Genomic DNA, 12,909 nt, shown 5'->3' on the forward strand with positions numbered 1-12,909 from the left:
TTACAGAGCCAAGAGCAGATGAGTCAAAGTTGAACCAGAAATGAGGTTAGTAACTGACGATTTGATGTTCAAAAGTTATCAATCATAAGTGATAACAGATACATATAGTGCAAAAAAAGAGAATCACAAAATAGCAAAGTTGGGTCGGAGCTCGCAAGACTGCAGCCATACAGTATGGTGCCATCTTCATGACTCCAGTCATGAACCGCTAAGGGGTGCTAAACACCAAGCACAAGATGTAGCAGAGATGTCAGTTAAAAATAAATACATTTATTGCAGTTTCAGAGCAGCATATCACTTAACATTAAACATTTAGAATAAAGTTCATTAAAATAATATGAATGATCTGGAATGAAAACAATGTGTAAACATTCAGGATTAGGCAGTAGCCGATTGATAGCTTTTCGCAAATTAGAAAATATCGGGTTCGTTCAACAAAAAGTGTGCCTTTTGCATCTCTTGAAAGTCCAATATCTTGAAAACTTGACTGCTGACATGCAAAACATTTTGGGACATTATAAACAGGCGACTAATGACAAAAAAAAAAAAAAAAAGATAGTTTGAGTGGATTTTCCGTTTAAGTAGAAATTGTGCACCAATATTGTATTTTAGAAGTCTGTTATATTAAATGAAGTTCCCTTTCATGGAGAATAAAATAATTCCTATTTTTAATGAGTAAAGACTTGCCAAAGTGCCAAAATTCAGCATTTTGACATGTCCCTCCATGCACCCTCAGTGACTTCTAGGAAGATTTTACCCAACATTTCTCTAAGTTTTCACCATCATTGTAAAGCCCTAGTTATTGTTGCTTTGACAGCCATTTCTGAAGATGATTTATTTCATGGATTAGTGATTCATTTGTCTATCCCTTATATTAAGGTCAACCCTGTTACATGAACTGACCTCTTGTTTTAATAGTGAAACTAATCCTTTTTTATTCTAAAAGAAACATTGAACATCTAATAGTAAAATCATACTGTAAAAGCAGGTGAGCTGGTTCTATTCTTTTTGGCCATTTTCTGGTGTTTTGTAGTGAAACTGAGCAGGTTGAGCATAACAAGTCAACCCTGTTACCCATAGATACAGGCTATAAAATGTTTTAAGAATAAAAAAAATGGTGAAGCTTGCATTCAATTGCCACTCCCTGTTGCACACCACGAACTTCCATTTCCCCTGTCACAAGGACATTTATGGCTGATATAGGATGACATCGTCAACCCTGTTACTATATTTGGCACTTAATAAGCACTTACTATAATCATTTGTAGATTTAACACCTCTTGATGGGAAAACGTGTTTAAAAAAAAGTTGAACATGTGCCATTTATGATAGAATGTTAATATTGTGACAAATTTGTTGACCGAGTTACTTATCTAAAAAGGCACCGAATTGGTGTAAGCAGAACCCTGATTTACCCAAATTAAGGTTTGGCTGCCACTTCACGAACACTTAGACTTGGAGATGCTTTACTCAGTAAAAATCTAAATCTAAAAAAGAAAAAATGTTCATTAAAGTGCTCTCTGATTCAATCGAGTTTTGGTGAACAACAATGTACCACTGTTCATCTTGAGACAGTGGTGGTGTTGAAACATGGGTCATGTTCATTAGGGCACACAACGGAAAACAAAAATTAGTGTGACATATTGGACAAATCCAGGTAGCCTTTCCGTTACATTTTCTTCTGTTTGGTGTCTAATGAACACAGCCATGGACTGCCATCTGAGTGGTCTGTTGAGTCCACAGTAATATACATTTCACTGGAGTGCGTCTTCAGGTGAGGCTGTTTTCCTCTGACCCTAGCGAGAAGATACTGCAGCAGTCTCCACCTCCGTATCTGTCCCTGGACCTGACCTGAGAATCTTCTCTACTATGGATGGTGTTGGACTCCTGCCAGCTCCCTCGCTTTGAACTGCCTCTGGAAGAGCTGAGGAATAAAGCACAAACAAGGGTTGATCACAAACCACACAGAAAGAGAGCCTTGCAGTGGAGAAGGTGAAAGGTTCAAGTTCTTCGGAGTACAAAACACTGACAATTTGAAATTGTCCACTCACACAGTGTGGTGAAGGCGCAATAGCACCTCTTCAACCTTAGGCGATTGAAGACATTTGGCTTTGCCCCTAAGACCCGCACACACTTATACAGATGCACCATTGAGAGCATCCCGTTGGGCTGTATTACCGCAACTGCACCGTCCCCAAACCCTGGGCTCTCCAGAGGGTGGTGCGGTCAGCCCAACACATCACTGGGAGCACACTGCCTGCCCTTCAGGACATCTACAGCACCCAGTGTCATAGGAAGGCCAAGAAGATCATCAAGGACCTCAGCCACCCGAGCCACGGCCTGTTCACCCCACTATCATTTAGAAGGCGAGGTCAGTACAGGTGCATCAAAGCTGGGACTGAGAGATTGAAAAACATCTATCGCAAGGCCATCAGACTGCTAAATAGCCATCACGAGCCACCAAGTACCCTGCCCTGAACTTAGTCACTGTCTAGCCGGCTACCACCTGGTTACTCATCCCTGCACCTTAGAGGCTGCTGCCTTATGTACATAAACATGGAACACTGGTCACTTTAATAATGTTTATATACTGGTTTTACCACAGCCTTGCAATCTCCATAGACAAACATTGGCAGTAAAATGGCCTTACTGAAGAGCTCAGTGACTTTCAACGTGGCACAGTAATAGGATGCCACCTTTCCAACAAGTCAGTTGGTCAAATTTCTGCCCTGCTAGACCTGCCCCAGTCAACTAAGTGCTGTTATTGTGAAGTGGAAACGTCTAGGACCAACAATGGCTCAGCCGCAAAGTAGTAGGCCACACAACAACACAGAACAGGACCACCGAGTGCTGAATCACGTAAAAATAGTCTGTCGTCGGTTGCACTCACTACAGAGTTGCTGGTCCTAATGTTTCTATATTTCTTAATTCCATTCTTTTACTTTAGATTTGTGTGTATTGTTAGCTAGTACTGCAATATTGGAACTAGGGACACAAGCATTTCGCTACACCTGCAATTACACCTGCAACCAAAAAAAATCTGATTTGTGATGATCAATATTCTATTTATTTGATTTACTTCCCAGCACTGGTTTAAGACACTGATTTAAATGTCATGTGATTTATCACATACAGCTTATTCTGTTGTACTGAGCCATTTACTATACGTTCGTTTTCTTATTTCTTGTTGTTGCATTGTCGAGAAGGTACTTGCTAGTAATAATTTCGTTGGACGATGTATACCATGCGTATCCCATACATACAACTAATAAAACATGTGTCAAAAACTTAATGACTGACTATGACAATAGCGAGCTGGGATAGAGCACCTGCTGCTGTCTGGTATGAGGCGTAGTGTGTGGTAGAGATCAGCTGTGGAGGCCATGCCAGCGACAGCTTTAGGAGTGGAGAACACAGTGTAAGTCCGGGATTTGGTCAGCCTGGCTGGAGTGGAGGGGATCCTCATCTCGGGCTCACTACCTAGAAAGGAAAACACAATTGTGGCCAACCATGCATAAAACAAACCACACATTAGAATATTAAAATGTACTTTTATTTTTTTTAAATGCTGCAGCATAAATATACAACGTACTAGTTGATAAGGCATGTTGAGTTTCTGATGCAGAATGTCTTTTTCGGTCCACAAATTGAGTCATGTTCAAGAACTGATTCTTGAGCCACGAGGCACGGTCTTCCTCGAAAGCCCTTTTCTGTGAAAACAAAATTGACGAAACAGGGCTAAGATGCAGTTAAAGGTCCAATGCAGACTTTAATTTTTAATTTTTTTTAAATTTAAATTTAAATAAAAAATAAAAAAAAATATATAAAAAAAAAAAATCGCACTCAATCATTAAAAATGGTCAAAAAGAGCAATTTCTCAAGCCAGAATTTTGCTAGGACTGTGTGGAAAACTGAAAACTAGCTGTTATTGGCAGAGTTTTGGAACTCATTGGTTTATTAAGTAATTTATTGCCTGGTGATTACACCATCCTACCAAAACAGGCTGAAATTTCAGGTGGTCTTTTCAAACAGCTCTTACACTAAAAGGGCATCACAATTTTACAGTATTATTCCAACTAGGGCTGTTAGGTGGCCGTATTACTGCCACACCGGCGGTCACGAGTCATGATGGCAGTTCAATTCCACTTGACCATTTAGTCATGGTAATTAGGCTTCTCCAAGCTCTGATGCTGCTGATGGTCATTAGTAGCCTACCAAACTTGCTAACTGCCTGGTACTCAGCACTCTATTGTCCCTCATCACTCTGACGTCATTGCAAATGTTATCGAAAATCTAATCAAAACACTTCATGAGAGCCCATTAGCTCATGTTGCGCAACATTTCTATAGGCTATGCAATTGTGAGAAAACCAAGTGATGGACTCTATTAAAAAGAGGATCACAACAGCTTTCTATAGACTAGGCCTACTATAATTATTTCTCAACTTTCTGAATATTAAGCACATTGCTTCTCTTTACATTACAGCCACACAAAGGGGTGCCGCCGGGAAATTCGATGCATTATCAAGTGCTTGTCAAATTGTGAATGAAAGACTGATGAAGTATAAACAGCCTGCACTAAAAACAAAGCCTTTTGTGGCAGATGAATCAGAATTAGTTGGGTAACATGATAATTAAGATGTTTTATTTGCATAATATGCTTATGTGAGATACGTTCACATATGACAAGTATCTGTTAAACCATGTGAAGGGATGGCGTGATTTAAATGGGGAACCAATTATTTGTCTCCACAATGTCTGTGCGCAAGTCACCCCGCTCAGTGAGCGGAGTCAAGAGGGGGTTTACTTGAGATGGGAGTATCTAGAGTTGTCAATTGATTTATGCCATTGGATGAGCTAATGGTTCTGTTCTATACTGTACCAGGGAGAGACGGTTGCAGTTTGGGGAAGGAGGACCAGATACTGATCTATACAATGAACACTGTTGATACAGCAGTTGCTGTCTATGTTTTATAGATATCTTTCATACAAAATGTAACTTTTGTGAACTGTTCCTAAGATCTGTTGTTCGTCATGTACGTTGAGAGGGGTGGATCTTGGGTATAAAAGATCTTTCTACTTTTGTGTAACCCCTTTATCAATGGTTCATTAGAGATAGCGCATCATTGAAGGTCAAGTGCTTTTGCAAAAGCATCTTAATTATTAAAGATGTAGTTTTAAGTATAACTCTGACTGGTGTGTGAATTTTGTAACTCTCCTCATTTGGTAATGCAGAAATTAGCCACCACACTTTCAAGCTACTTTTTTTCAAATCCTTAGCGTCGCATCATGCAGCCTGACAATGTATTAAAAATCAAGATATATAGCCCAACGTTTGTAGAACTACTAAAGTTACATTAACTCAATTAAGCATATAGGAGTACCTATTTCGTTGGTTAACCGCTCAACACAATAGCGGCATGTGTGCACTCCCTCAAATCATTTGGAGAAAATATTATTTTACATTTTATTCAGCTATGTTCAATTGTATTCTTCATACTATAATGCCACAGAATTCTAAGCAAATCTTGTCTACTAAATTAACTAGTGGAGCCCACAGCCATTTGGCATAGCCAGATCAGGACAATGCTATTCTGTTCTTCTGAAATAGACAACATTTTCTTCATATCATGTTTCTTTAGACCTATCTAAAATAATGGATTTATTGTGATGCTGTAGGCTATATTATATGGATTTATTAGACGTTTTAAAATGTAGACGTTCCAAAGGTCCACATCAGTGGCTTGTAAGCTATGAGTGGAAGCCAGGAGATGCTAAATGTGTTTGTTAATTAACAGTCAGTTATTTGCTTGACAATCACCAGCTGACAAAATGTATTGACCGCCACAGCCCTGATTCCAACCTCATCAACTCAGCAAGAAAATAAACATCCTCTCACTGTCAACTGCGTTTATTTTCAGCAAACTTAACATGTGTAAATATTTGTATGAACATAACAAGATTCAAGAGACAAACTGAACAAGTTCCACAGACATGTGACTAACAGAAATGGAATAATGTGTCCCTGAACAAAGGGGGGGGGGGGGGGTCAAAATCAAAAGTAACAGTCAGTATCTGATGTGGCCACCTGCTGCATTAACCTGTTAGGGCTAGGGGGCAGTATTGACACGGCTGGATAAAAAAAACATACCCGATTTAATCTGGTTACCACTCCTACCCAGTAACTAGAATATGCATATACTTATTACATATGGATAGAAAACACCCTAAAGTTTCTAAAACTGTTTGAATGGTGTCTGAGTATAACAGAACTCAAATGGCAGGTCAAAACCTGAGAGATTCCTTTACAGGAAGTGGCCTGTCTGACCATTTCTTGAACTTCTTTTCCATCTCTATCTTTTACTAAGGATCTCTGCTCTAACGTAACACTTCCCACGTCTTCCATAGGCTCTCAGAGCCCGGGAAAAAACAGAATGTCGTCATTCCAGCCCCAGGCTGAAACACATTATCGGCTTTCTCAAGTGGCCGATCAAGGGACTCTGGGCTTATGCGCGTGACCCGACCGCCCCCGCCTTTGTGATTTTTTTCCTCTGTTTGCCGAAAAGGAGATTCCCTGTCGGAATATTATCGCTTTTCTACGAGAAAAATGGCGTAAAAATTGATTTTAAACAGCGGTTGACATGCTTCGAAGTACGGTAATGGAATATTTAGAATTTTATTGTCACGAATTGCGCCATGCGCGCGACACTTCTTTACCATTTCGGATAGTGTCTGGAACGCACGAACAAAACGCCGCTATTCGGATATAACGATGGATTATTTTGGACCAAACCAACATTTGTTATTGAAGTAGCAGTCCTGGGAGTGCATTCTGACGAAGACAACAAAAGGTAATCAAACTTTTATAATAGTAAATATGATTATGGTGAGTGCTAAACTTGCCGGGTGTCTAAATAGCGAGCCCGTGATGCCTGGGCTATGTACTTAGAATATTGCAAAATGTGCTTTCACCAAAAAGCTATTTTAAAATCGGACATATCGAGTGCATAGAGGAGGTCTGTATCTATAATTCTTAAAATAATTGTTATGCTTTTTGTGAACGTTTATCGTGAGTAATTTAGTAAAATGTTAGCGAATTCCCCGGAAGTTTGCGGGGGGTATGCTAGTTCTGAACGTCACATGCTAATGTAAAAAGCTGGTTTTTGATATAAATATGAACTTGATTGAACAAAACATGCATGTATTGTATAACATAATGTCCTAGGGTTGTCATCTGATGAAGATCATCAAAGGTGAGTGCTGCATTTAGCTGTCTTCTGGGTTTTGGTGACATTATATGCTGGCTTGAAAAATGGGTGTCTGATTATTTCTGGCTTGGTACTCTGCTGACATAATCTAATGTTTTGCTTTCGTTGTAAAGCCTTTTTGAAATCGGACAGTGTGGTTAGATTAACGAGAGTCTTGTCTTTAAATAGCTGTAAAATAGTCATATGTTTGAGAAATTGAAGTAATAGGATTTTTAAGGTTTTGAAAATCGCGCCACAGGCTGCAAGTGGCTGTTACGTAGGTGGGACGCAAGCCCATAGCCCATAGAGGTTAAGTACTGCAGTGTATCTCCTCCTCATGGACTGCACCAGATTTGCCAGTTCTTGCTGTGAGATGTTACCCCACTCTTCCACCAAGGCACCTGCAAGTTCCTGGACATTTCTGGGGGGGAATGGCCCTAGCCCTCACCCTCCGATCCAACAGGTCCCAGACGTGCTCAATGGGATTGAGATCCGGGCTCGTCGCTGGAAATGGCAGAACACTGACATTCCTGTCTTGCAGGAAGTCACGCACAGAACGAGCAGTATGGCTGGTGGCATTGTCATGCTGGAGGGTCAAGTCAGGATGAGCCTGCAGGAAGGGTACCACATGAGGGAGGAGGATGTCTTCCCTGTAACGCACAGCGTTGAGATTGTCTGCAATGACAAGCTCAGTCCGATGTGTGACACACCGCCCCAAACCACGACGGACCCTCCACCTCGATCCCGCTCCAGAGTACAGGCCTCGGTGTAACGCTCATTCCTTCGACGATAAACGTGAATCCGACCATCACCCTGGTGAGACAAAACCGCCACTTGACAGTGAAGAGCACTTTTTGTCAGTCCTGTCTGGTCCAGCTACAGTGGGTTTGTGCCCATAGGCGACGTTGTTGCCGGTGATGTCTGGTGAGGACCTGCCTTACAACAGGCCTGCAAGCCCTCAGTCCAGCCTCTCTCAGCCTATTGCGAACAGTCTGAGCACTAACGGAGGGATTGTGCGTTCCTGGTGTAACTCAGGCAGTTGTTGCCATCCTGTACCTGTCCTGCAGGTGTGCTGTTCGGATGTACCAATCCTGTGCAGGTGTTGTTACACGTGGTCTGCCACTGCAAGGACGATAAGCTGTCTGTCCTGTCTCCTTGTAGCACTGTCTTAGGCGTCTCACAGTACGGACAATGCAATTTATTGCCCTGGCCACATCTGCAGTTCTCATGCCTCCTTGCAGCATGCCTAAGGCACGTTCACACAGATGAGCAGGGACCCTGAGCATCTTTCTTTTGGTGTTTTTCCAGAGTCAGTAGAAAGGCCTCTTTAGTGTCCATAGCTGTGACCTTAATTGCCTACCGTCTGTAAACTGTTAGTGTCTTAACGACCATTCCACAGGTGCACGTTCATTAATTGTTTATGGTTCATTGAACAAGCATGGGAAACAGTGTATAAAACTTTTACAATGAAGAGCTGTGAAGTTATTCGGATTTTTACGAATTATCTTTGAAAGACAGGGTCCTGAAAAAGGGACTTTTCTTTTTATGTGGAGTTTAGTATGGAAATACATAAAACACAGGAAAAATGAATTTGACTGTACTGGGCTTTTAAGTGACACATCTTGGCCAAATATAATTATTCCGTCTCGAGAACTTGGCAAAAACAAAATGGCTACCTCATGTCCGAGACGAATGGCAGCTTCAGTGAAGTTCTCTCTCTCCCTCTCAAAGTTCCTCCTTTGCTCGTCAAAGAGCCTCCACTCCTCTTTGAGACGCTCCTTCTCCTCCAGAGTGTAGCAGTCATTCAGAAGAGCAGCAGTCTCGTCATCATAGCAGGGAGAGTTTAACTGCTGCTGCTCACACACAGACCAACACAAGGAAGAGGAAACAGACATAACATTTGACTGAATAACTCCTGTAAGTGTCTATTAGACTAACCTCATCCCCAGGACATTGCACACAGCACATAAGCCTGGGGGCGTATTCATTACACCAATTATGTTGCAAAACCTTTCTTAAACAGAAGCTAATGAAATGGAGTGGGACCTACCTGAATTTGTCCAATACTAACTCTCATTTGGTGAAGCCCCAAAATTGCCCTACCTGGAAGCCTGTGTTTCAGACATAAGGAAGTGGATGGCGGCAAATGTTCTACTTTTAAACTCAGACAAAACAGAGCTGCTAATTCTAGGTCCCAAGAAACAAAGAGATCTTCTGTTGACTGACAATCTTGATGGTTGTACAGTCATCTCAAATAAAACTGAAGGACCTCGGCGTTACTCTGGACCTTGATCGCTCTTTTGACGAACATATCAAGACTGTTTCAAGGACAGCTTTTTCCATCTATGTAACATTGCAAAAATCAGAAACTTTGTCCAAAAATGTGGCTGAAAAATGTATCCATGCTTTTGTCACTTCTAGGTTAGACTACTGCAATGCTCTACTTTCCGGCTACCCAGATAAAGCAATAAATAAACTTCAGTTAGTGCTAAACATGGCTGCTAGAATCTTGACTAGAACCCCCAAAAAATGTATATTACTCTCTACACTGGCTTCCCGTTAAGGCAAGGGCTGATTAAGGTTTTACTGCTAACCTACAAAGCATTACCCATCTTTCTGATTTGGTCCTGCCGTCCATACGCTACGGTCACAAGATGCAGGCCTCCTTATTGTCCCTAGAATTTCTAAGCAAACAGCTGGAGGCAGGGCTTTTTCCTATAGAGCTCCATTTTCATGGAATGGTCTGCCTACCCATGTGAGAGATGCAGACTCAGTCTCAACCTTTAAGTCTTTATTGAAGACTCATCTCTTCAGTAGGTCCTATGATTGAGTGTAGTGTGGCCCAGGAGCGTGACGGTGAATGGAAAGGCACTGGAGCATCGAACCACCCTTGCTGTCTCTGCCTGGCCGGTTCCCCTCTCTCCACTGGGATTCTCTGCCTCAAACCCTATTACAGGGGCCGAGTCACTGGCTTACTGGTGCTCTTCCATGCCGTCCCTAGGAGGGGTGCATCAATTGAGTGGGTTGAGTCACTGACATGATCTTCCTGTCCAGGTTGGCGCCCCCCCTTGGGTTGTGCCGTGGGGGAGATCTTTGTGGGCTATTCTTGGCCTTGTCTCAGGATGGTAAGTTGGTGGTTGGAGATATCCTTCTAGTGGTGTGGGGGCAGTGCTTTGGCAAAGTGAGTGGGGTAATATCCTGCCTGTTTGGCCCTGTCCGGGGGTATCGTCGGACAGGGCCACAGTGTCTCCTGACCCCTCCCGTCTCAGCCGCCAGTATTTATGCTGCAATAGTTTTGTGTCGGGGGGCTAGGGTCAGTCTGTTATATCTGGAGTATTTCTCCTGTCTTATCCGGTGTCCTGTGTTAATTTAAGTATGCTCTCTCTAATTTGCTCTCTCTCTCTGAGGACCTGAGCCATAGGACCATGCCTCAGGACTATCTGGCCTGATGACTCCTTGCTGTCCCCAGTCCACCTGGTCGTGCTGCTGCTTCAGTTTCAACTGTTCTGCCTGCGACTATGGAACCCAGACCTGTTCACCAGACGTGCTACCTGTCCCAGACCTGCTGTTTTCAGCTCTCTAGAGACAGCAGGAGCGGTAGAGATACTCTGAATGATCGGCTATGAAAAGCCAACTGACATTTACTCCTGAGGTGCTGACCTGTTGCACTCTCTACAACCACTGTGATTATTATTATTATTATTTGACCCTGCTTGTCATCTATGAACATTTGAACATCTTGGCCATGTTCTGTTATAATCTCTACCCGGCACAGCCAGAAGAGGACTGGCCACCCCTCATAGCCTGGTTCCTCTCTAGGTTTCTTCCTAGGTTCTGGCCTTTCTAGGGTGTTTTTCCTAGCCACCGTGCTTCTACACCTGCATTGCTTGCCGTTTGGGGTTTTAGGCTGGGTTTCTGTACAGCACTTTGTGACGTCAGCTGATATAAGAAGGGCTTTATAAATACATTTGATGGAATTTGATTTTAGTTGCAAAAATGTTTGGACTAATGATTACACCCCTGGTACATCAATGGTTCAAAGTTGGCCTTAGTGGGAGTGACCATAGAATTCCATGGGAGTGACCTTACTGAGTAAAGTATATCATTTAATTTTAGAGAATGACACGACTGCAAGGTGTGGCTCTGTGCTTGTGGTGTGGTAGCGTACAGGGGAGGGTTAGGGGAAGGTGTTGTGGGAGATGATTGGTTTGTAGATTAAGCCAATGCATATGCACCAGGACGTTCTCCCGCCCTTTCTGTATTCGCTAACTAAGGCCAAGTTCGACGCGTTGGTCTACCAGACTCTTCACGCATTTGGTCGGAAGTGTCTGGGAACAAGATTAGTAAGGCTCAAACTCAAGGCAATAAAAACAGATGTACTATAGATATTTGCAGCTCGGTTTGAAAAGAGAGCCTTGTGTTGTGGGTCTTACTAACCTGTAGGAGCTGCTGCTGGGTCTGGATGAAATCTTTACACTGCTGGACCTCCAGTCTCATCCTCTCCATCTCCTCCTCATGGATCTGTCTGGGGACCAGCTCTTTACCAGCTCGCTGCTGGCTCTGCTGCACCAGGGAGGCTGATGACACAACACATTCTGATCAATGGTGAAGAAATATAGAATCAATTGGCAGTAGAATCGTTTTAAATGCAGCAGTACTGGTAGTGATTTTAAGTTGATTGTCATGTACAGTACCTACATGTAAGAATATTTTGAAGATAAATACACAATGCAGAGGACTAAAGGTCAAGAGAACTAACGATCAATGGAAACAGTAGTTTTTCCTGTAATAGGGAATTAATGATCAATGGGTCAGAGACATGGGAGGAATTTGTCTAGGAATTGAGCCTTAAACAGGATACTTGTTATTTGGCCATTGGCCCAGTTTTATTGCAAGGAATTCTAATTGGTCAACCACAGGCTAGGGTTATAAAACTACATCTTGTCCCTTTGTTCTGTGCAGAGAATCACTGAGGACAGATCTATGATTTGTCCTCTTTGAATAAACCAATTTCTCCCCCTGATTTGCTTTGGGGTCTGTTATTGAAAAGTAACATCACTGCTAACACTTGGTGGCTTGACTCGGATGAATTGGTCTTGAACAACACGGAAAACCGCAACTGTGTGAGTTTACCCAGGGAAAGAGAGGGCTGAGCACAACCCACGGGATTCAACTCTTAAACTCCTGATTGACTGCTAACATATTGCTGGGTGAGTCTAGACCGATATCATTTAAAAGAACAAATCAGGTTAAAATTAGTGCATGCAATGAGTGATACGTATCTGTGATGTACAAGGTTTGGGTCCTTTGCTCTATTACAGGTTTGATATAGCTCTATCATAGGGATTCAAGTCTATTAAAAAAGGTTTGAGTCCTTTTTGTGAAACCTTGTTGCATAGAAGTGAGTTGCTAGTTGAGTAGCAATTTTTACATGTGTGGGTAATGTAAGACTTCAACAAGGTTTTGAAGTGAACAAGTTATGGGTAACAAGGCCCTACAGAAACAATGTGTTCTAAAAGGAAGTTTGAGTCCAAAGGGTTAAAAAAATACAGTTGAAGTCGGAAGTTTACATACACCTTAGCCAATTGCATTTAAACTCAGTTTTTCACAATTCCTGACATTTAATCCTAGTAAAATTCCACGTCTTAGGTCAATTAGGATCA

The 12,909-nt window shown here is 42.2% G+C and overlaps 1 protein-coding gene across 2 annotated transcripts in view; it reads right to left on the reverse strand.

Moving 5' to 3' along the window:
- Positions 1 to 250: 250 nt before the first annotated feature.
- The window catches only part of LOC106569307 (afadin- and alpha-actinin-binding protein), a 28,262-nt gene continuing 15,603 nt past the window's right edge, over positions 251 to 12,909 (reverse strand). Inside the window, exons 10-14 of one of the 2 annotated variants that reach the window (XM_014140524.3) lie at positions 11,684 to 11,823; positions 8,923 to 9,099; positions 3,593 to 3,710; positions 3,330 to 3,480; positions 251 to 1,924 (exon numbers count right to left, since the gene is read on the reverse strand). In XM_014140524.3, the coding sequence (XP_013995999.2) occupies positions 1,771 to 1,924; positions 3,330 to 3,480; positions 3,593 to 3,710; positions 8,923 to 9,099; positions 11,684 to 11,823 (740 nt within the window). In that variant the 3' untranslated portion in view covers positions 251 to 1,770. Of the gene's footprint in view, positions 1,925 to 3,329; positions 3,481 to 3,592; positions 3,711 to 8,922; positions 9,100 to 11,683; positions 11,842 to 12,909 lie in introns of both variants that reach the window. The other variant, XM_014140523.3, reaches the window with a different exon arrangement.

This window comes from Salmo salar, chromosome 14 (genome assembly GCF_965601325.2).
Source record: "Salmo salar chromosome 14, fSalSal1, whole genome shotgun sequence".
Classification (NCBI taxonomy): Eukaryota; Metazoa; Chordata; class Actinopteri; order Salmoniformes; family Salmonidae; genus Salmo; species Salmo salar.